Here is a 20413-nt window from a genome sequence, read left to right as displayed (position 1 = left end):
ATCCTCTTGACTAGAGGGTTGGTCCTTTCAGCCCATTTTCATAGGGAAATGTGAGCTTGCAGCACTGAGCCAGGTGTGTGCTCCCTGCCTTCCCCCTGCCCCACACGGGGCTGGGGACATGCAAAGAGAAGTGGGGCAGCAGCAGGAGCACAGATGAGCTCATTTGATTTACCTGGTTTCTCCTGGGCAGTGAATCCCTCAACAGGCTTCAATCAGCAGAGAGCAGAGAGCAGCTCACAGGCATCATCAATGGCTCTCCATAGACAGTTACCATCTCCTGGTGGGAGGGACCAGGCACTGCTGGAGGCTGTGACTGCCTGCCATGTGGCACAGCCCTGAAAATGAAAAACAAGGTGATAAAAAAGGCTGCTGGAGGTTGTATCCATCAGCTCACCTAGAAAAGCTACCAACTGCCCTGGAAGACAGGCACTGGGTGAGAGACAGACCCCTGAGAGCCGTGTGCCAGTGGGGAAGCCCCAGCACAGGGTGTTCCCCCTACCACAGCAGCTCTCTTCCATCCTCATCCTCCTGCTGACTGGGAGCTGAGCTGCATCCCCTGCCCTGTGGCAGCAGAAGGAGGAACAGAGGGAGACAGGCCCCTCTGGGCAGACCAGGGATTTCCAGGAGGAGCACCCCTGGCCAGAAGAACACCATGGACCGTTTCCGGATGATCTTCCAGTACTTCCAGTCCAACTCGGAGTCTGTAATGAATGGGATCTGTGGGCTCTTGGCCCTGGCAAGTGTAAAGATGTACACCAGCCTGGACTTCAGCTGCCCCTGCCTGCCCCAGTACAACATGGCATATGGCCTGGGGATCATGTTCGTGCCCCCCATCATCCTCTTCCTGTGTGGCCTCATCCTCAACAGACAGGCCCTGGTGATGCTGGAGGAGTGGAGGCGACCAGCGGGGCGCAGGAAGAAGGACCCAGCTGTCATCAGGTGGGGTTTGCAGTGCCAGGGGCATCCCTCTTCTCACCTCCTGTTTAGCTGTCTTTCTCCATAGCCTTGATCCTCCTGGTAGATTAATTTTCTTGTAAGCTCATCTCCTGAGACCTCTCCCCATGATCCTGAAGGGACAGGGGTGTGGGAGTGCATTTACATCCAGCAGAAATTAAGGCAGGCTCATTCCATTCCAGCTAAGGAGAGCAGGAATGCCTCAATACCTGGGTTTATGCCACCACCCTGGGAAACTGCATTGCTGCTGCCTTGTCATGCACTCACAGGGTGTCTTCTGGGGCTTCCATGTGCAAAAACATCAGGCATTTCCTTTTAAATATGCAGAAGGTGTGGCATTTTCATCACAGTCATTCTTTATCAAAAGTCTCACTCCCTTCACCTGAGCTTTTACTAATTTGTACTGGTAGAAGGGTGAGGAGAATAATATTCCATCTGTTATATGTAAAGTTTTATGCAGTACACAGGTTGGCTCAGAGAGGGGCAAGAAAGGCTGCAGAAAAAAGGGAATTTTCCAGATTGAAACTGATGAGAAAAGGAAGGGTGAATATGCAAGACAAGGGAGAGCTGACAAAGATCTGTGCATGGGAGACATAAGGGTCCAGTCAAGGCAAGCCCATGGTGAGGGGGCTGTGCACTGAGTGCAGGCAGCACACAGAGCACAGCCTTGTGCTAGTGCAGGTTCCCCTGAGAGGCAGAACCAACAAAGACGTCCCAGAGCAGAAGAAGCATCAGCGGGAGCAATGATGAGGGCAGCCCTGGGAGTCAGTTCCCTGGGGCTGGAAAGACTGCTTGGCACAGGACAGCCTGCATCCCTCAGGGCTCTGGATGAGGAGGAGCTCCCAGCATTAACCCATTCACCTCTCTCTCTGCTCCAGGTACATGTGTTCCTCCATCATGCAGCGAGCCATGGTTGCCCCTGTCGTCTGGATCATAGTCACCCTCCTGGATGGCAAATGCCTGATCTGTGCTTTCAGTGGCTCCATGGACCCCCAGAAGTTTGTGGGCTTTGCCAATGTGAGCACAGAGCAGGTGCAGCAGCTGCTGGCCAAGGTGCCCTGCAAGGATGACGAGCTCATGAGGAACAGCACGTCCCGCAAGGCAGTGTCCAGGTACCTGCGCTGCTGCTCCCAGGTGGGTCGCTGCTGGCACAGCCTCTCATGTTGGGGAGGTGACCAGGCATGTGGCATCTGCTCCTGCTCTTCCTTGATCTGCCATCCCTTCATTGTGGTCAGGCTGGGAGCAAGGCTGCTCTGTGCTTCTTTTTGCCTCCAAACATCACTATCCTAAGTGATAATCTCAAGTCGGGTAGGAAAAAAAGAAAGAAATTATGAATGGCTTAATAGAAGAACCAGCAGCCTCTAAATGCAGATAATATAAGATATTGTGTCTCCTAAAGCCCTGTTCAGTGTCAAAAGATCCTTCTAACTGCCAATCCTGCAGACAGGACCCACTGTTTTAAGGACAGTGCAAGCTTAGACAGATGAAAACAGCTTGCTCAGGAGCAATAGAACAGGGCACAATGGGAAGTGGAGCCCTGACTGGCCTCAGCTCTTGGTATAGAAGTGCCAGGTCAGGCATTGGGACTGGTGGAAGGTCATTGAAAACAAGCTCTTCTTTCTTATCAAAGGGAGCTGCCCATAGTCTGGGCTGTCTTCATGCTGCAGTGGGGACTCCTGGGCCCTGGAGTCAGTGTAAGTGGCAGATGAAGATCACTGGAGATAAGGAAATGCCAAAGGAGAGCACTAAAGTCCCCTTTCCCTGAGGTACTCCTATGCTCATAGCAAATGCCTGTCTGCTCCAGGCAATTTTGCAATCAGTTATCCTTACTGAATGATTCATGCACAGATAAATACCCCATATTCTCTGGGAGGAAATTATACCAACCCTCTGGGTACAGTGTGAGGTGCTGGACTACAGGGACGGATCAAAGCCAGGAGTCCAGATGCATCACATTTCCCCTCCAGCCACACAAACTCCCTGTCTCTCTGATACAGGCAAAGAGCTTGTGCCTGTCCTTGTGTCTGTCTTGCTCCTGTTTCACTGCTTCTTTCTTATCACACAGGCACTTGGCTGGAGCATTCTGTTGATCCTGATCATAGCAGCTTTCCTTGCCCGCTGGCTCAGACCTTGCTTCAACCAGGCCACCCTCCTGCAGGCACGTCACTGGAGCAACTACATTGACATTGAGCAAAAGATTTTTGAGGAAACCTGCTGTGAGCACAGCCGGCTCTTTGCTCACAAATGCATCCTCCACTTCTTCGAAAGCATGCAGCAAGAGATCAGACTGCACAGATGCAGCTTGCCTAGGGAGGGAGAGGAGGCTGAAGGAGGGGAAGGTCTTCTCCAGGGTATCACAGATCAGGACCAGGTGAACAAGCTTCTGAAAACGTGGTACTATGAGAAACCTCCCCTGGATGTCAGCCAGGCACACCAGAGGCATCCCCTGGTGCGAGAGAGATCCCCTCTGCCCAGGGCAGAAAATGCCAGCACCCACTCCAAATGTCCCCAGCACACCAGTGTGTAAAGGGGGCTTTGTCCTGCAGGCACAGAAAGAGCATTGCCAACCTCTGCACAAAGCAAGAGCCAGCAGGCAGGTGACAGTGGTGCTCTTACCTTCCTCCTAATCTGCAACCTCAAAGGCTCCACTCCAGGGCATGCCTGGCAAAACCTCCAAAGTCAGCTGGTTCTGAGGGTCCAAGGGTCCCAGATGCAGTCACTGTCAATGACATTTCTTAGCCAAGGACCCTTGGGGCACTTTTGTCATATCAAAGCGTTTGCAGCTTCTTACAGCTGTGATAAAATTGTTCTGGCTAGAGGAAGGATTTAGCCAGGGCAGCAGCATCTGGCTGCATACAAACCATACACACTCAGAGGAGTGAGGAGCTCCTGCCCATTCCAGTGAAACCTGCTTCAAAAGGTTATCAGAGCTGACACAAAAGTTATTTAATTGGCAACTCTCTTAGTACCACACCAACATATTTACTCAAAAAGGCAAAACCACCTCCTGTGTCTTCCCATCTGCTGAGAGCTCTGGCTGCCCCCAGCCCAGCTGCCAAACTGTTCTGCCTTCCTCTCACAACCCACCAATACTTCCATGCATTTATAAAATTAAATATGGCAACCTCTCACAACCCATCAATACTTCCATGCATTTATAAAATTAAATATGGCAACACACTGAAATTCACAGAGCAGCATAACTTTAATTGAAGACACCTCTGAATAAGGATTAGATTGGGTTGGATTTGCAGAAGGAACAGGAGATGGAGGCTCTGCAAAACACAACCATGGGGCTATGCTGGGGTTTAGTAGCTGCTGTAGGCACTGGTGCTAAGCCATGTGAAGGACACACCGACACTGCCTGACAAGTCTGAACATTTTAAATACTTCCCCGCTAGATTTGAGTACAAACTGACCTATCCAGAGGATCATCCTTGCAACACCTATTTGGGTATTTCCATCCATAGTTTCAAAGCTGTTTGGATGTAACCTTACCTCTGAGCCTTTGATGATAATTGCTTTCTCAGCTGCCTTTTCCAGCCCCCATTGTACATGGTGCCAGTTTGACTGGTACTTCTGTCCAGTGTTGCTGCTTGGATGCATTAAAGTCTTTACTCAAACTAACCCAGAACAGACACCTCTGTTCCTCCAGGCTGAACCTCACACTGATGCCCACTTTGTCTTTTGAAGGGAGAGGTGCAACGTGGGGGGGCTGGGGGGAGGTGGGAGTGAAGAAGAAATATCTCCTTGGGCATGGATAGGTGGGGCAAGCAGGGCTTCCAGGAGGAAGGAAGATGGTGGGATAGGGGCAGAGGAACCTGCTACCACATTGGGACTAAATCCAAAATAAGGGATCAAAATAAAAATTCATATTAATCCCCCAAATTGACTTGTCAAGCTGCTGGCAGGTGGGTCACCTCCTGCCCAGGATGTTTGCATGCACAGGCCAGAGGATGAGGATGTACTGGGTAAAAACATTGGGAGGCAAAATAACTCCATAGCCCACCCATGGGCAGCTGCACCCCTTTGCCCACTGAGGCCCAGTCAGGAGCTGCAGGGTGCAGAGGGATGGGCTGCAGAGCTTTTCTTATTTGCATAGCAAAATCAGATCTGGATGAATCCCTGAGCTCCCTTGGATATGCTAGGAGAGTGCACAGAGCCAGCTGTGGCCCATACTGGTAGGGAAAAACACAGTGGTCTTTTCCCCAGGAGCTCTTTAGATCCAGGGAGCTTCTGAGCTCTTCTTTGAAATCAGCATTGCACTTTGAATTGTGTCTCTGGTTTGCTTTTGTCAGACATGACATCACAAATCTTAGGCTGCAGCTCAGTTTGGACTCACCATTCCATTTTAGTCAAATTTTATTTTCCTAACATGCTCACAGCTGAGGCCTGCAGCTCCATTTGCATGCTGCTTTCCATGTTCTCAGGTTTTAAGTCATCCCACTGTGGCCACAAAATATGAAAGGCTAAAAGGGGGAAGAGGAACAGATTTGTTATCTGTGTCAGGAGGGAGCAAACAGGATGGTTTAAGGGTGCTGCCATAGATGTAGCAGCTGTCTGTCTCTCAGGGCTGCTGTGATGCCTGACCTGCAGATCTGTCAGGCATCCTGAGGGATCCTCACCTGCCAAGAGCCTGTGAAACAGCAGAGCTGACTACAAAGACAACTTCCCCAGTCACTTCCTAAGCTCTCCTGATGGGAATTGTTACTGCTTTCACACCCCTTCTTTCTATATCTTACACTGATTGGGACATGCAAAGCCCTCCCCAGCTCCACACCTTGGAGTCTGTCTTGGTGTGCAGGTGCAGGACTGGGTCCAGGGAGGGACTTGGGCAGGTACCACCTCTTTCAGGACAGGGTTTCCAGAGCACAAATAAGTTGGGATTTGGGAGGAATCATCAGCTCTGCCTTCCTTTGCAAGGCAGTTAGACTGAACTTTCTGTTGGGAAGCTCATGAAAACAAAATCCTTCCTGACAAAGCAACATGGAAAGAAAGACCCAAGCATTGTCTTCTGTGGGCTCTTTTTTGATTCTCACTGACTATTGCTGGCTTCAGTGAGAATTGTAGTGCTGTACACCAAGCAGGCTCAGGCCCTCAATTCATGTTTAATAAAAGGCAGGGTTTTCCTGGAGATCAAAAAGCTCTCAGCTTTTTACAGGGTTGATTCACGCAGGCTTTGATGTGAGCTGCCCTTCAAAAAGCCACTTGTCAGGTGAACAGAGAAGCCAGTCTGAGCTCTCAGCTAGCAATACAACAGGCCTCATCTATATTCATGCAGCAAAATCTCTTCCCATTTGATGAGATCATGCAATTAACCTCTCCACAGCAGGCAGAGCTAAGACTGCTCAGGCATTGCCCACGTGCTGTGCTCACCTCTACGGTGGCATCTCAGGGTCAACTCAGCACAATCAGCTGAGCCCCAGGACTGGTGCAGGGCAGACTCAGAACCTGCAGCACTGACTAATGGTCAAAAAGCCTCTCTGGCTTCCTAGCTCAGCACTGACACACTGCAAAACCCTGGGGGAAAGTACCTGTCCTGTGCCTTCCGTGTGCCACCCACCTATGCACAGCTTCCCTTGGTGACATGTCCCACAGCCACCACTGCAGTCACACTGGTGCCCAGTGAGATGTATCTTGATCCTCACATCAGCTCAGGTGGTGCCTGGACAGGAACAACTGAGCAACTGCCACCACCTGTTTTACAGCCACTTGTAGTCCCAGTAATCCCCCAGCTTCTGGCCAGCTTGAGGGAGCAACTGAGTGCACCAAGGCTGCTTTGTGACCTGGGAACTGAGATGCAGGACCATCAACACCATCCATTCTTTTAGATTTGTGCTGTGGAAGCCAAGCCCAGCCTAACTGTTACCTCTCCTTCCTCTGCCCTTCCTTTTCTTTTCCCTTCCCTCTGCAGAATAAAAGAGTTATTTCCCAGTGAAGCAGGTCCAGAAGTAGGGGCTGGCAGACCTGCAAGGTGCTTGCCTCAGATGCTGCTGAGGCAAAGCAGACACACAGAGGGAAGGGGGAAGCTCTAGAATCCAGTTTTTCCGTGTGTGCCAGCACTGCAGAGGTGGGGTGTTCAGTCCTGGGAGGAGCACCCACCCCCTGCATTTGCAAACAGGTTCACAGAGGCCAATCAGCCAACTCTGCCCAGGGCACAAAATGCTCTGGGGAGGACACAGCCATGGTAATACCTGCGCCCTCCAGCAAAGAGAGCTGCTGGCTGGGAGACTGCAGAAATGGGGGATGTGGAGAAGAATGAAATCAGGTTTTGCAAACCAGAAACAACCCAGGTCCCAGATCCAAAGAAGAGCAGCGGGAAGCAAACTCTAAACTTTTGTAGGAAGCAAAATCAGCAGGAGAAAATGTTAATTTTCTACTTTAAATAGTGGGGTTATAAGAGTGCATGAATGAAACAGTGGACTTCACAGAAACTTAGTGATGCCATCTTTGAAGAAGAAATCTGAAATAATGAAATAGGCTGAGGCCACAGCTTGGACCCTGGTGGGGGGAGGAATCAAGCAAAGATGGACAAGTTTCGGATGATCTTCCAGTTCTTCCAGTCCAACCAGGAGTCCTTCATGAATGGCATCTGTGGGATCATGGCCCTTGCCAGCACCCAGATGTACTCAGCCTTTGATTTCAACTGCCCCTGCCTGCCACACTACAACCTGGCCTACGGGCTGGGCATCCTCCTGGTCCCCCCTTTCATCTTGTTCCTGCTGGGTTTTGTGCTGAACAACAACATCTCCATGCTGGCAGAGGAGTGGCGGCGGCCGCGGGGCCGGCGGGGGAAGGATGCGGCTGTGCTGCGCTACATGTGCTGCTCCATGGCACAGCGGGCCATGATCGCCCCCGTGGTCTGGCTGGCGGTGACACTGCTGGATGGCAAGTGCATCACCTGTGCCTTCTGCACCTCAGTGCCCCTGGAGAGCCTGGGCAATGCCAGCCACCCCCACCTCTCCCAGGGGGAGGTACAGCGGGTGCTCGCCCGCATCCCCTGCAAGGAGATCTACAACGGGCAGCAGCTCATTGCCAATGAAGTGGCCGTCAGGTACCTGCGCTGCATCTCACAGGTAAGAGGCACCATGGCTGTGCCCTCACGGGTGGATTGGGGTTAGGCACTGCCAGCCTGAGCTCCCTCCACTGAATCTCTCTGTTGAAATCAAGCTGCAGCAGGAGAGACTGGTGATTTCACAGGGGTACAAGGTGTTCAGACTCAGCTCTGTGGGGTTATGCCTCCAGTGTGGTGCAGAGGCTGTAGCTGTAGGTCATCCTGATAACTGGCCCCCTCTCCTGCCTGGGCAGCCCAGGGCTGCAGAGGAGCGACAGCCAAACCATCTGCATGTATTTATTCAGAGCAAGCTCAGAAGGGGTTGAGATGAATCTTACTCAGTGGCTGGGTAGGTTGTCACCCTCTCCAATAACCCATCAGTTGCTCTTGCTTCTTATTACAACATGTGCAAGCAGCGGGCCGATAACCATCTATGCCACTTGTCTGTGCCGCTGAATGGGAGCAGCCAGGGTGTGTTTATTAGCCATCCCAGGGAACCACAAATGAAGATGTGCTGCTAACCACTTGTCCTGTGCTTAATTCCTCTCAAGCCCTCTGCTCCTGGCCATGCTGGAGACAGGATGGTCTGAAACACCTGTCACTTATGCACTCCCATTTATAAGCCTGACCTCCTTAGGGCAGACAAGAATGATTATCCCCTTTAAGAGAAACAGAACCACTGGGACTTCTCCAAAGACACAAAGCAGATTTTCCTGGGCATACCCCAGCTGGAAAGCATTGGGAGCTGAAAAACAGGAGGTCCCAGATAGAACCTCCCCCCCAGGTGCTCTTTTAGGAGGCTGCATTTCCAGGGGGATTGAACATCACAAGCTCTGCCAGTACAGCCGGGAGGCAGCCTGAGCTAAGACTGATGGTGAACAAGACAGACTGGTTCTGGCTCTGTCCTCATCTCACCCTTCCTGTCAGACCCCATTAACAGGGGAGCTTTCACTGCTGCCCACTCACCGTAGATGTTGTTAAGTTCAGCTTGGAAAAAGAGCTAAGACAGCTGCATAAACCAGGGAGTATCTGGGACAATACTACAAGTCAGAGGACACAGGCTATCCTAGACCTAGGTGAGGCACCCTCATATGGGAGGCAGGATCAAGGGCTGGGCACAGGATTCAGCCCTGGTGTTATTTATGGTCAGTGCCTGTTGATGCTCTACAAGGCAAGAAGCAAGAGGTGCTGCCTATGTGGGTGCACTGAACAAAAATTCAGTGCAAATGATTTGTAGGGCCTCCTTGTCCAGTTTTGCAGCATAAACACAGCCAAGTGTCAAACAGCCCAAAGTGGAGTCAGGCTTGTTTGCAAACCAGGGGGGTTCTGCTGGCTGGTTCTGCTGGGCATGTGACAGCTCTGGTTCCCCTTCATCCCTGCAGGCGCTGGGCTGGTGCTTTGTGCTGCTGATGACCACTCTGGCTTTCTTGGTGAGATCGCTTCGGCCCTGCTTCAGCCAGGCTGCCTTCCTGAAGAGCAGGTACTGGTCCCACTACATCGACATCGAGCGCAAGCTGTTCGACGAGACGTGTGCGGAGCATGCCAGGAGCTTTGCCAAGGTCTGCATCCAGCAGTTCTTTGAGGGCATGAGCACAGACCTGGAGGCTGCTCGCCGCCACCTGCCCAGGAAAGCCCCTGCTGATGCAGGGGAAGCTGTCGAGAAGCTCCTGGGCATCACTGACCAGGGCACCATGAACATGGCCCTGAAGAGCTGGCACAGATGCAAGCCCCCACTGCACCTCCACCCACCTGCCCAACCCACTGGAAATGGCTGGGCAGGAGAAGGGCAGCCCCCCACGCACCCCTCTGCGCCCCGAAAAGAGACAGCTGCCTACTACAGCTGGGTGTGAGGGCCCATGGGGCTGGGCAGAGGCAGAACCACATTCTTGTGAGATGGGCTGCAGAGAGGGCAGAAGCCAGGGCACAGGCAAGGGCCAGTGCTACAGCAGCTGCAGAGGAACAAGCACCCAAAGGGCTCAGTGTGATCCCATCTGCTCCCATCTGCTCTCACATCCAGTCCCATAGCATTGGTGATCCAGGTAACGAGTTGTGTGCAAGGAAGGATAGTTTTGGAAGGCCATGATGGATGAGCCCCAGGGATGCTGAAGGGTGCAACATGGCAGCCAGATATGCTGTGTGTCCCACACCACTGAGCACCAGGTTTGTGCTGTGGCAGTTGCCAAGACAGACACTACCAGATGTGCAAAACTTCCTCTCTTTCATGACGTGCTCAGCATTGAGCAGTGCATGTGGGTTTAGGCAGTATTAAAAATCCCCTGGTGGGGAAACAAGCTGAGAGTGCCCATTTCTGCTGCCAAGTTGTGAAACCCTAAAAGATCACATTACCCCTCCACACAATACATCCCCACAGACACACAGCTCCCAAGCCAAGAAAAGCCTTAAAATAAATTTGACCAAAGCAATGAGGTAGTGAAGAGACCCCATATCACACTACACGTGACAGAAACAGCGTGGTTGGTGTTACAGGCACCATTAAATCAGGATTCCACAGAGATGCTCCTTGAGAGAAGTGTCCAGACAGGGAGAGCAGCAGGGAGTGGAGAGGGGGCCAGGCCAACACCCTGCCATAAATCTGCCTCAGGACAATTTGTTCTTACAATTTTTCCTGTATCTCACCCTGACACAAACGCTGTTGTTAAAAACCCACCTGAGGGTTTGTTTAAGGAGCCAAATGAATAATTTAGACTTACCATTCAAGCTCTGTGCTCAAACACCAGGATTTATAAAAGCTATTTACAAAAGCTGTTGGTGTTTCTTTACTTGGATGCAATGAAAAGGACTGGAAGAGCCCCCAGGCCAAGCCAGAGGTGCTGGGGCTGTGTGAGTTGAAGAGTTTTGCCAGTGCTTGGCCACCAGCAGCAGCCAGCCCTGGCCCTCAGAGGAGAAGCCAGGAGGTCACCACCAACATTACACAATTCAGGGTGGCTGCCCACTTCCACAGAAACAGAGGATGACAGGATGCAGGCCCTTGAGGTGACCATGGAAATCACAGCCCAGAAGAGTGTTTCCCAGTGGCTCTGATTTTATTACAAATACGCAGAAGGCAAACCCCTTTTGAGGCATGAGTTTTAGCCCTGCCATGTCCCTTCCAAGATGTTCATCCACTTGAAATTTCTGCTGCGGTGTTCTTGTTCAAACAACTTATTATGAGTAACTGAAGTGACTGTCGTTTGCATAAACCTTAATTATCAGTGTATAACTCCATAGAGGCTTTGGGGAGAAGAGAACAAAAGACCAAAGTGATGAGGAAATTCTCCTGACTGCTGTGAGAGCACTTTAGCAAGCTCATAGTCAAGGGCAGGCTGAATCTGGCCAACTCCCAGGAGAAAGGAGCATGGCATAGCTTTGTCATTAATCTTCACACCCAAACTTTAATTAACGCACCTGCCCAGAAATAATTAGGCACAAAACCTGATTTACAAAGCAAAGGAGATTAAAAGATAAAGGTGGTTTCCACTCCTATTATTTGCAGTTTGGTGCTGTTCGTGGCTCACTGAGAAAGGCGTGCTCAGAGTCCCCCACGATGGCGAGCAGCACAGAGGGATGGCGGGCACCATGTCACAGCTGTTAAGGTATCAAAATAACTAGATGCATTCGCAATGAGAAACTCTTGGACTTTTAACTAAGATTTTTAAGATTAGAGCTTTGCCCCCATGCAGCAAATTGAGCAGTTGCTGAGTCCTCATAGATCAGGCAGGTTCCCCTCTCCATGCTGGAATCTGGGGACATTGCTCATTGCCTTTGGCAGGAGAGCCTTTCCAAGGAAGCCAACACAGCCCTGGGATTTCAGCCAGGCTGTGGTCCCAGTGCTGATCCCACTCTGTTGCAGTGCTCTGAGCGTGGAGCAAGCCCCAGGGCCCCCACCAAGCCAGCAGGGGAGCCAGCCCCAGACGAGCACCCAGGGTGTGGGAGTGCCGAGGGATGCACCGCGCCCAAACAACTGGGAGCTGCAAAAACCCGCCCGGGGACCCCAGGTCTGGGCTAGGAAGGAAAATGGTCCAAAATTCCCATCGGCTGAACTGCCGGCGCTGGGCTGAGCCTACATTTGCTCGGGGAGGAGGGGAACGTGGCTATTGCTGAGGATTTGCCTGTGCTGAAGACATTCCCTGGGGAGGGCTGAGTTTAACCCCAGGGACAAGACGGCAAGGAGGGTGGGGAAGGAGGATGGGGCCTCCGGCCTCGGCAACAGGCTGGGCAGGAGCTGGAGCTGGGGGACAGATGGTGGTGAGGAGGGAGCAAAGAGAAAGAGAGGCGCTCTCGGCTGCCTCGCAGGCATCGCTCAAGCAGGGGAAACAGAGAGCAGAGAAGCTGAGCCAGGCAGGAATGCACCGCACCCGCCAAAAATCAGGCTGTGCCCAGCCCTGCACACATGGCCACCGGCCCTGCTCAGCCCCCAGCCTGCTCGGTCCCACCTGGGGGAAAGCAGAACCTGGCACCCCACAGATCTTCTGATGCCCCAAAAATCCACCCAGGCAGGCGCCTTCCCGCTGGCTCAGCCGGCTCCTCTATGTTAAAAGATTTGTCCCTTCTCGTGGAACATGGGCTTCTCCTGCGCTGTCCCTGCCTGCTTGGCGTGGCTCCATCAGCATCACGGCATCCCCTGGGGACGATGGGGGCTGCACACAAGTCCCAGGCTGGGGGGATTCCCCATTTCCCCTCTACACCCCTGCAAGGCGTCTCATTGCTGCCATTCTCCAGGCAAACTCCCGGCCATCCCAGGCAGCCACTGTACATCTGCATCATGAGTCCGAGAAAGCACGATGTGCTTTTTCCAGTGACTCATTCTCTCAGCTTTTTCATTTCCTTTTTTTTTTTATTCTTAAAGGCACAACCTCAGCTGCACACAGAGCAGAAGCCAAGCGCCTGCTCTTTGCCCCACCCAAGCTCAGAGCTTGAGAACAACCTCCTCCCTCTTCCCAAAAGCCAACAGCAGAGAGCATGTTTCAAACTGAATAAGGAAACCTTCGCAAACTGTTAAGGCTGCTTTCAAAAGCTTCCACTTTGCCCATCAGACCAGCCTTGGCTGCATCCCAACTCCTGCCACAGCCCTATGTGCTGCTGGAAACCCCCCGCAACCAGAACCTGAGCAAAAAAACACAGGAAAGGCTGAGAAGGCTCCAGAACTGGTTTCAACAACTTTTTCAAGTAAGTGACTTCATTTTTTCTTGCTTTCACATATATTTTGGGGAAAGAAACAGGCTCTTAAAATCTTACCTGCTGCAAACAACCTCTCCCCTTCTACCCAACCCTCTCTCCCAGACCATAACTTCCAAGCAGAGGAAGGGTAACCTCTAAGTGGCAAATACTTCTCTTTGCCAGCTCCTCAGATTTTTGCTTTGCCATTTGCCAGGCTCTGTCAGGAAGGTTACAGGGCCATGTTTATCAGGTCTGTTTGTGGGTAACTAACAACAGATGCTTGAACTCGAGCAAGTTTGTGGGCTTGGCATCTGGCTGCAAACGTGGAGTTCCGGCAAGCATGGAGATGGAGGCCTGGCTCCCCATCACGTGGTGGCAGTTTTCGGCTGGTCTGTCTCCTTTGCAGAGGGAGTTTTGCATATGGAAAACTGGGAACCTGCAGGAAGACATTAAGGGCTGTTTACATTTGAACTTGGCAATATCACAGCGTGACTTTAGAGGGATTGCCATGGATTAGACACAGCAAAGAACAGAGGCAAAATTTCTGCCCCTGTTCCCCACCCGTTCCCCTTGGAGAAAGGGAGTAAACCAGGATTTGTTGAGGCAGCAGATGAACTGAGGCAGAGGAGTGATTTAAAGCACAGTGTAAGAGCAAGCCCTGTGCAAAAGACCATAGGGATTAAAGTATCTTTGTCTCTTCTGCCTGAATGTCCCTGAAGTCTTGTCCCTGCAGTTGGGGTGGCCCAGGTAAGACTTTGGGGCAGGCCTGTGGGCCATGGCTCCCAGGTAGCCCCAGATGTGTGCTGGTACTTCCAGCACTGTGCAAGCTGCCAGAGACGGTTGGTTGGGTGCCCAGGTCCTTCCTGTCTCCAGCAAACCCTGGTGACAGCAGTTCCTCTGAGGCCAGAGGGTTTTGTCACAGGGGTGAGGGTTCCTAGAACTTGCAAGGTGCTTGAGGCTTCCTGAGGAGAAACCCTGTGGGGATGCAGCACTGATGGAAAGTCAGCTAAGATATTAATTGAATCCAGCTTGCAGATGGGATGGGGGAATGGACGTTGCTGCAGATAGCATGGATACAATCTCCAGTTATTTCCCTGCCCTTAAAAAATCAGGGAACATGCTTTTCCCTGCTTGGCCCCAGGTGCCTGCAGTGGGGTATAACACAGGCAAAGGGCACCAAAGAGCATCTCTGGCTCTGAGGCTGCAGCTTGAGGGGCTCAATCTCAGGGCAGCAATTAAGAAGCTGAGCTGGCACTGCAGGCCAAGACAGGAAGTACGATTTTGTCAATCAGCTGCAGGATGGGAGATCATCCTGCCACACCTAATCCTAGCAAAAGCTCACACATAATTGCTGTCCCAGCTCTATGAGCATTTGGTGTTTGTATCCTGGGATATCAGGATAAGCTTTCCCAGAAAGCAACTTCTCTTTCTGGTATCAACAGCCCCCAAGCATCCCTTCACCCTTCTCAGCAAAGGCTACTCCTGCCTGGGCCTCCGTGCTGCATTTCTGTGCTCCCAAATCTGCTGGGATGTCTCACAGCACCCCTTGCTGCCTTCCTCACATACCTGTGCCTATTCATAAGTGTTAACTCATCAGCTCTAAAGAGGAGGAAAAGCCACACAGGACACCTTCAAAGCAGCACAACCCCAGCACCCATGTGCCACATATGGCTGGGCTAGTGTGAGTCAGTTGCAGGGCTGGGGACATATCCTAGTGCCAGTGCTCTGGTCCAGTTTTCCCAGTAACATGGTTCCCTCCTTCATTGCAGGTTTGGGTGATCATCAAGAGTTTGCCAGTGATGCTGACAATAATTGCCTCTGTGAGAGGTGACTAAGACCAAACAGAAGGAAAGAGGACAAACGTGCAATTGAGAGGGACACAAAGGTGTGTCCCACCTGTCATCTTTGCTGTAGTGAAGCTTTTGGAGGGCTTAGTGAGAAACTAAAATGGCTGACGTTTCACATATTGCTTAGGATACCTTTTGAAGTATCCCTGTATCAGAAACCAGCTCCAGAGGCTGGGACACCAGGTGGAAGGAAGGGACAGTGAAGGTATCTTGCTCCTGGAACAGCTCCTTGCACCTCAGCTAGCACCAGGCCATTTCATCTCCCACTGGAGTGTTCCTCAGTGCAGGGGGCTGAGCCAGCACAGCCCCCACTGCAGCACACACCTCTCAGCCCCTGGACGAGATGGCCGCCCTCATCGCTGAGAACTTCCGCTTCCTCTCCTTGTTCTTCAAGAGCAAAGATGTGATGATTTTCAATGGGTTGGTGGCCCTGGGCACGGTGGGGAGCGAGGAGCTCTTCTCAGTCGTTGCCTTCCACTGTCCCTGCTCCCCTGCCCGCAATTACATCTATGGGCTGGCTGCCATCGGTGTCCCAGCCCTGGTCCTCTTCCTCATTGGTGTCATCTGGAACAATCACACCTGGAACCTGGTGGCCGAGTGCCACAAGCGGGGCACCAAGAACTTCTCTGCTGCTGCCACCTTCCTCCTCTTCGGCTCCATCATGGGCCGAGCGTCCGTGGCACCCATCACTTGGTCGGTCATCTCGCTGCTGCGTGGGGAAGCTTACATCTGTGCCCTCAGCGAGTTTGTCAAGCCATCCTCCCTGGACAAGTTTCCAGCTGAGTACGGGGCCGAGGTGCTGGCCAAGATCCCCTGTAGAGACGTCCCGGCAAACCTCACCAAGTTCAGGGATGAGGTGACCCGGAGGCTGAGATACGAGTCCCAGGTAGGCACAGCAGGGAAAAAGCCACAGGGAGTGGGTAAGACCGCCTTGCCGTGTCCTAATGCAGCCTCTCTCTTCCCTCCCAGCTCTTCGGCTGGCTGCTCATCGGCATCGTTGCGGTGCTGATTTTCCTCACCAAGTGCCTGAAGCACTGCTGCTCGCCGCTGAGCTACCGGCAGGAGGCCTACTGGGCCCAGTACCGCTCCAACGAGGACAAGCTCTTCCGACGCACGGCCGAGGTCCACTCCAGGATCCTGGCAGCCAAGAATGTGAAACAATTCTTTGGCTTTGTGGCACTGGACAAGGAGGAGAAGGAGCTGGTGCAGGAGTTCCCGGTGGAGGGCGTCCAGCCGAGCCCCCAGTGGAATGCCATCACAGGTGTCTACATCTACCGAGAGAACAAGGGCTTCCCGCTCTACAGCCGCCTCCACAAATGGGCCAAAGGGGTGGAAGGGAATGGGCCAACCCCAGAAGGCCATGAACTGCTGTTTTTAGCTTCCTAAGACAGAAGTGCACCAGCAGCGCTTCCCCAGACTGCCTGGCAGGCCTTCAGTATCAGTGCTCAGCTGAGGGACGCACTGGGAACATTCCTCCCGGCACGATTACTTCTACCAGCAGGTAAACAGGAATCAACAGCCTCAAGGCAGAGACTGATAAGCAATACCCTGAGCTGGGGAACCCCTCCCTTGGAGACAAGAGTCTCACTGCTGCTCCCAGAGACACAGGGGAGCAAAGAGCAGATACAGCCCTTACCTCCAGGCTGCCAGTGCAGCCCACTGCCTGATGCACCAGCAGAAACCTCGGGGAACAAGAGATGGGCACATTTCTCACTGTGATTCGTGCAGTCCCACTTGTCTCCAGCCCCAGCCATCCCATACCTATTTGTTTTATTCACATTGATATCTTCTTACACACTTGTGTGATGCCTGTTACACAGGCAGGTCCCGGAGCACTTTACAGACTTTACAGTGCAGGTAAAAGAAGGAAGCAGTGGGTAAATTCCTGAGGCAAGGAGGATGCAATAGCATCTGGGAAGGAATGGGTCAGTAATAGCCACACACCAAATAACTGAGAGACTAAAGCAGGAGGAATCATCAATATTTCTGGTATTCAGAAAAGCACTCTGTAATTACCAAGTTGAAATTTGGGTAAGACACCAAACTCCCTTTGTCCTTACTAAAGTGCCTGGCAATCTCTAATGAGCCCAAATGGTCACCACAATGAGTTTATAAATCCAGAGGAGGCACCATCAGCAGAAGAGCTTTGGGGCAAGGTAGCGAGGTGGAGACTGAGAGGAATCAGTACCCACAGCACTGTCTGCATCTCACTGCATTTGTCATCCAACCGTCAGATGAGAGTCCTTTGTTTGGGTTACAAGCTGCAGGACAACCTCAACCAGAATCAGCTTTACATAAATATATGTATAAACATGCATATAGTGGATATACCACGTAACTGTAGTTAGTCTGTCGTATTAATGGAGCATCTTTCTCAGAAGGAAAGGAGATGAAAAAGCTGACAGCCCAAAGAGCACATTACATTCACCCATCTGCTGCACTGGGACTGCAGCCCTGGAGCAACAAGGGGACAGCAGGAACAGAATGGGGGAGCAGCCCTCTCCCTACACATCTACCACTGAATTTTCTAAAACTCTTTCCACTGCCTTAATTGGCCCCTGGAGCACAACGTCTCTTTTATGGACTTGGCCATACTCTGGGAAAGCAAAACTAGTAAAATTACTACCCTCACCATGACACTGTGTGACTATGGCTTCAAGGCTGCTCCTCTGGCAATGCACAGTCCCTTTTCTCCCAGGGGTCAATCCTCTCTACACTGTTTAAAGAGCTGGCATGACAGAGAAGTTTGGCTTTCCTACTTTAACTGTTTTGTTATAGATACAACTTCCTTTTACACTGTGCCATTTACCAAAAAGCCTTAAGTTGTTCAAAAAACAGCCCAAACCCACAAAATTCAGAGGGGCTTACGCACAAGGAGATTTTAAATAAATTATTAAATGAGAGTTATTTTTCATTGACTTCTGAGTTTCTTCAGGGGGGTATAAAAGGCATAATTTAACAATCTCTTTGAATTCAAGGACTGGGAACTTATTTTTTCTTTCTATTAAAGATTCAGATCCTTTCCTATCCAGATAATCCTAGAATGTTTCAAAGCATTATCACATATTACAAGTTAGTAACATGGCTTTTTAGTTATTCTTGCAGTGAGTAGCACAAACCTTGTATATCAGGATACACAATTGCAGCAAAGGAGAGAAAATTATTTAAAAAGCTTTTGACAAGTATGGTGTCTTGCAAGAAAGAGCTGCAGGCTACTCCCTCACATAAAGAGGCTGGAACACCGCTTAATGGGCGAGGCATCCCAGGATCCCTGTTCAGCCTCTCCACAGATTTGCTTTGCATTTGTGGGAAGGCTTGGCTCTCAGCTTCATCAACTAATCCACAGAAATAATCAGATGGAAGATAAATTAAATTGCATTAACTTGAGATGAAAGGGAGTTAATTTGCATTTCTTCTTGCTGGCCCTCGAGTGCGAACATGCAGATGCACACGCCGCCCCCACACCACCAGCAGACATGAGGTAACTTGCTGAAACAAAGCAGAGTTCCTCTTACTTCCTTTATTTCCCTAGCCTTCCTTCTTGATAGCCCTAATTATTCCTTTGAACCACCTCCACTCTGGTTCCTTCTCTTCCCCTTCCCTCCTTTGAAGGAAAGGGGCAAGACACATAATGCTTGAGAATGGATTTTTATCCAAGAATAAACCATGAGCACAAACCATCTTTTGTTCTGGTTACATCCCTTCTCTCCTATATTAAATCCACTCTCTTTCCATTGGCTGGGATGGGCTAGGGGCTTGTCCAGCTTGTTTGTTTTCCCTCCTTCTTGTTGGAGAGGCATGTTTGAGTGGACAGCTGTCAGTGAGGAGTAGAGCAAGGCATTACACTCAGAAATTTGTTTGAAATTGCAGAGATTTGGTTTTTCTCCTCTCTGCCACCCTCTCTGAGCATGGTCTCCACTGAGACAGCCCTAGGCTTCTGCCTCTCCTGGCACATCAGCACCCTCAGGAATATATCCCTGCTGCTCCTGTCACCCAGTGTCCCCCAGTGACAATGCTGAACTGAGGAACATTAACCCAGATGGTTTTACACACAAGCACAAGCAGCCAGGTTAGATTTTTCACTGAAATGCCAAGAGCAAAGTTGAGCCACCCATCTTCCTGGCATGCTGAATCACACAAGCTGTGAGCTCACATCCCCTGCTGTTCCTCCAAAGACCATCAATAATCCCATCACAGAACAGCCCACAGGTCACAGCTCCCAGCAGCAAGATGGGTTCAAACCAGGCTCCTCCAGTACAGGGAATTACACACAGGTCTTTCACCTCTCCTGCCTACTACAGACACTGTAATAGCCACAGCAGTGAAGAAGAAACAATACCTCTGAGGGATCTTGGTTTCTATTGCAACGCTTATTTACATGTTCTGTTATGCAACTAATTAAACCAAAAGAAAGAGCCACCATCACTGAAGCTGTGTTCTTTAAAAAAGGCAGCAGTTGCTACTGGATGTTGTAATCAGCCTCCTCCACTACAAGATCATTAAGCAAAATGTGAGTACAGCACCGTGCTCTCCCTGGGGGCAAGAAGTGAAATTACTTGTTTCTGGATCCCAAAGGACTTGGGAATGAAATAGATGCAGAATCATCCAGCCTTGCCAGCACTGGCCATTCACAGAGGCAGAAGAGCTGGGTCCTGCAAAACTCTGGTTTTGAGTTTAGAGTACCTACAATGAGTGAGACTCTTCAAGTTTGGTATTTCAAAGCTAGGGTCTACACTGGGTAATCACATCTGTTTGCATACTCTGTTTTCCACTTGCCTCAAGTTCTTCCTCTGTAAACCATGTGGCTGATCATATCCACATCTCAGTGGAAAGTTAGAGGAATACAGAATGGTAAGATAAGGACCATAAGGCACTGACATCAGTGACAGCTTTTTCAAGTACCCAAACCACCTGGCTTTCTCCAAGCAGGTTATATTGGGATGTTTTTTTCCAGCACAGAAAAACCACTTTTTTCTTTGACTTCAGTGATTTCTCTTAAGAGAAAACGACTACTGAAAATCACTATTGTTTCTGTCATCAATCCCTAGCAACTTGTTACAACAGAAGGTTGCCCAGAGAGGTTGTGATTCTTGGGGAAATCAAAACCAAACTGAGAGTGAACCTGAGCAACCTAGTCTTGCTGACCCTTGATTTGAGCAGGAGCTTGAAGATCATCATCAAGAGGTTCCTTCCAGCTTCAGCTATGCCACCATCCAGTGTTGGTCTGCCAATTTCTAGAGCACAAAGGCACCTGAGATAAATCTTTTGAAGTGTTAATTCATCCAAAAGACAAGAATCTTCTCTGCCATCTTAACAGTGAGAAAAATCAAATTGTAAGACATTACTGTACTTAAAAGCAGCATGTCATAACTGCAGCATTTCCCCAGGAAAGTAAAACAGG

General features: G+C 50.8%; 3 protein-coding genes across 4 annotated transcripts; all 3 read left to right on the top strand.

Annotated features, from left to right (window-relative positions):
* The first annotated feature begins 652 nt into the window (after positions 1 to 652).
* On the top strand, positions 653 to 3481 carry CALHM3 (calcium homeostasis modulator 3). The gene is made up of 3 exons (XM_071446018.1): positions 653 to 939; positions 1833 to 2088; positions 3020 to 3481. The coding sequence occupies exons 1-3, from the start codon at positions 653 to 655 to the stop codon at positions 3479 to 3481; spliced, it is 1005 nt and encodes a 334-aa protein (XP_071302119.1).
* A 4000-nt stretch (positions 3482 to 7481) lies between these two features.
* On the top strand, positions 7482 to 9858 carry CALHM1 (calcium homeostasis modulator 1). Its single transcript, XM_071446479.1, has 2 exons — positions 7482 to 8030; positions 9391 to 9858. The coding sequence occupies exons 1-2, from the start codon at positions 7482 to 7484 to the stop codon at positions 9856 to 9858; spliced, it is 1017 nt and encodes a 338-aa protein (XP_071302580.1).
* A 3074-nt stretch (positions 9859 to 12932) lies between these two features.
* On the top strand, positions 12933 to 18217 carry CALHM2 (calcium homeostasis modulator family member 2). 2 transcript variants are annotated; one of them, XM_071446314.1, is made up of 3 exons: positions 12933 to 13174; positions 14935 to 15898; positions 15982 to 18217. In XM_071446314.1, the coding sequence occupies exons 2-3, from the start codon at positions 15356 to 15358 to the stop codon at positions 16396 to 16398; spliced, it is 960 nt and encodes a 319-aa protein (XP_071302415.1). In that variant the 5' UTR covers positions 12933 to 13174; positions 14935 to 15355; the 3' UTR covers positions 16399 to 18217. The 2 variants fall into 2 exon arrangements, with proteins under 2 accessions (XP_071302415.1, XP_071302416.1); XM_071446315.1 differs by lacking the exon at positions 12933 to 13174 and having other exon boundaries at positions 14745 to 15898.
* The last annotated feature ends 2196 nt before the right edge of the window (positions 18218 to 20413 follow it).

The sequence above is a fragment of the Agelaius tricolor genome, unplaced genomic scaffold (assembly GCF_023055355.1).
Source record: "Agelaius tricolor isolate 1412-34295 unplaced genomic scaffold, bAgeTri1.0.p SCAF_22, whole genome shotgun sequence".
Classification (NCBI taxonomy): domain Eukaryota; kingdom Metazoa; phylum Chordata; class Aves; order Passeriformes; family Icteridae; genus Agelaius; species Agelaius tricolor.
This window is presented reverse-complemented; position numbering and strand designations above follow the sequence as displayed.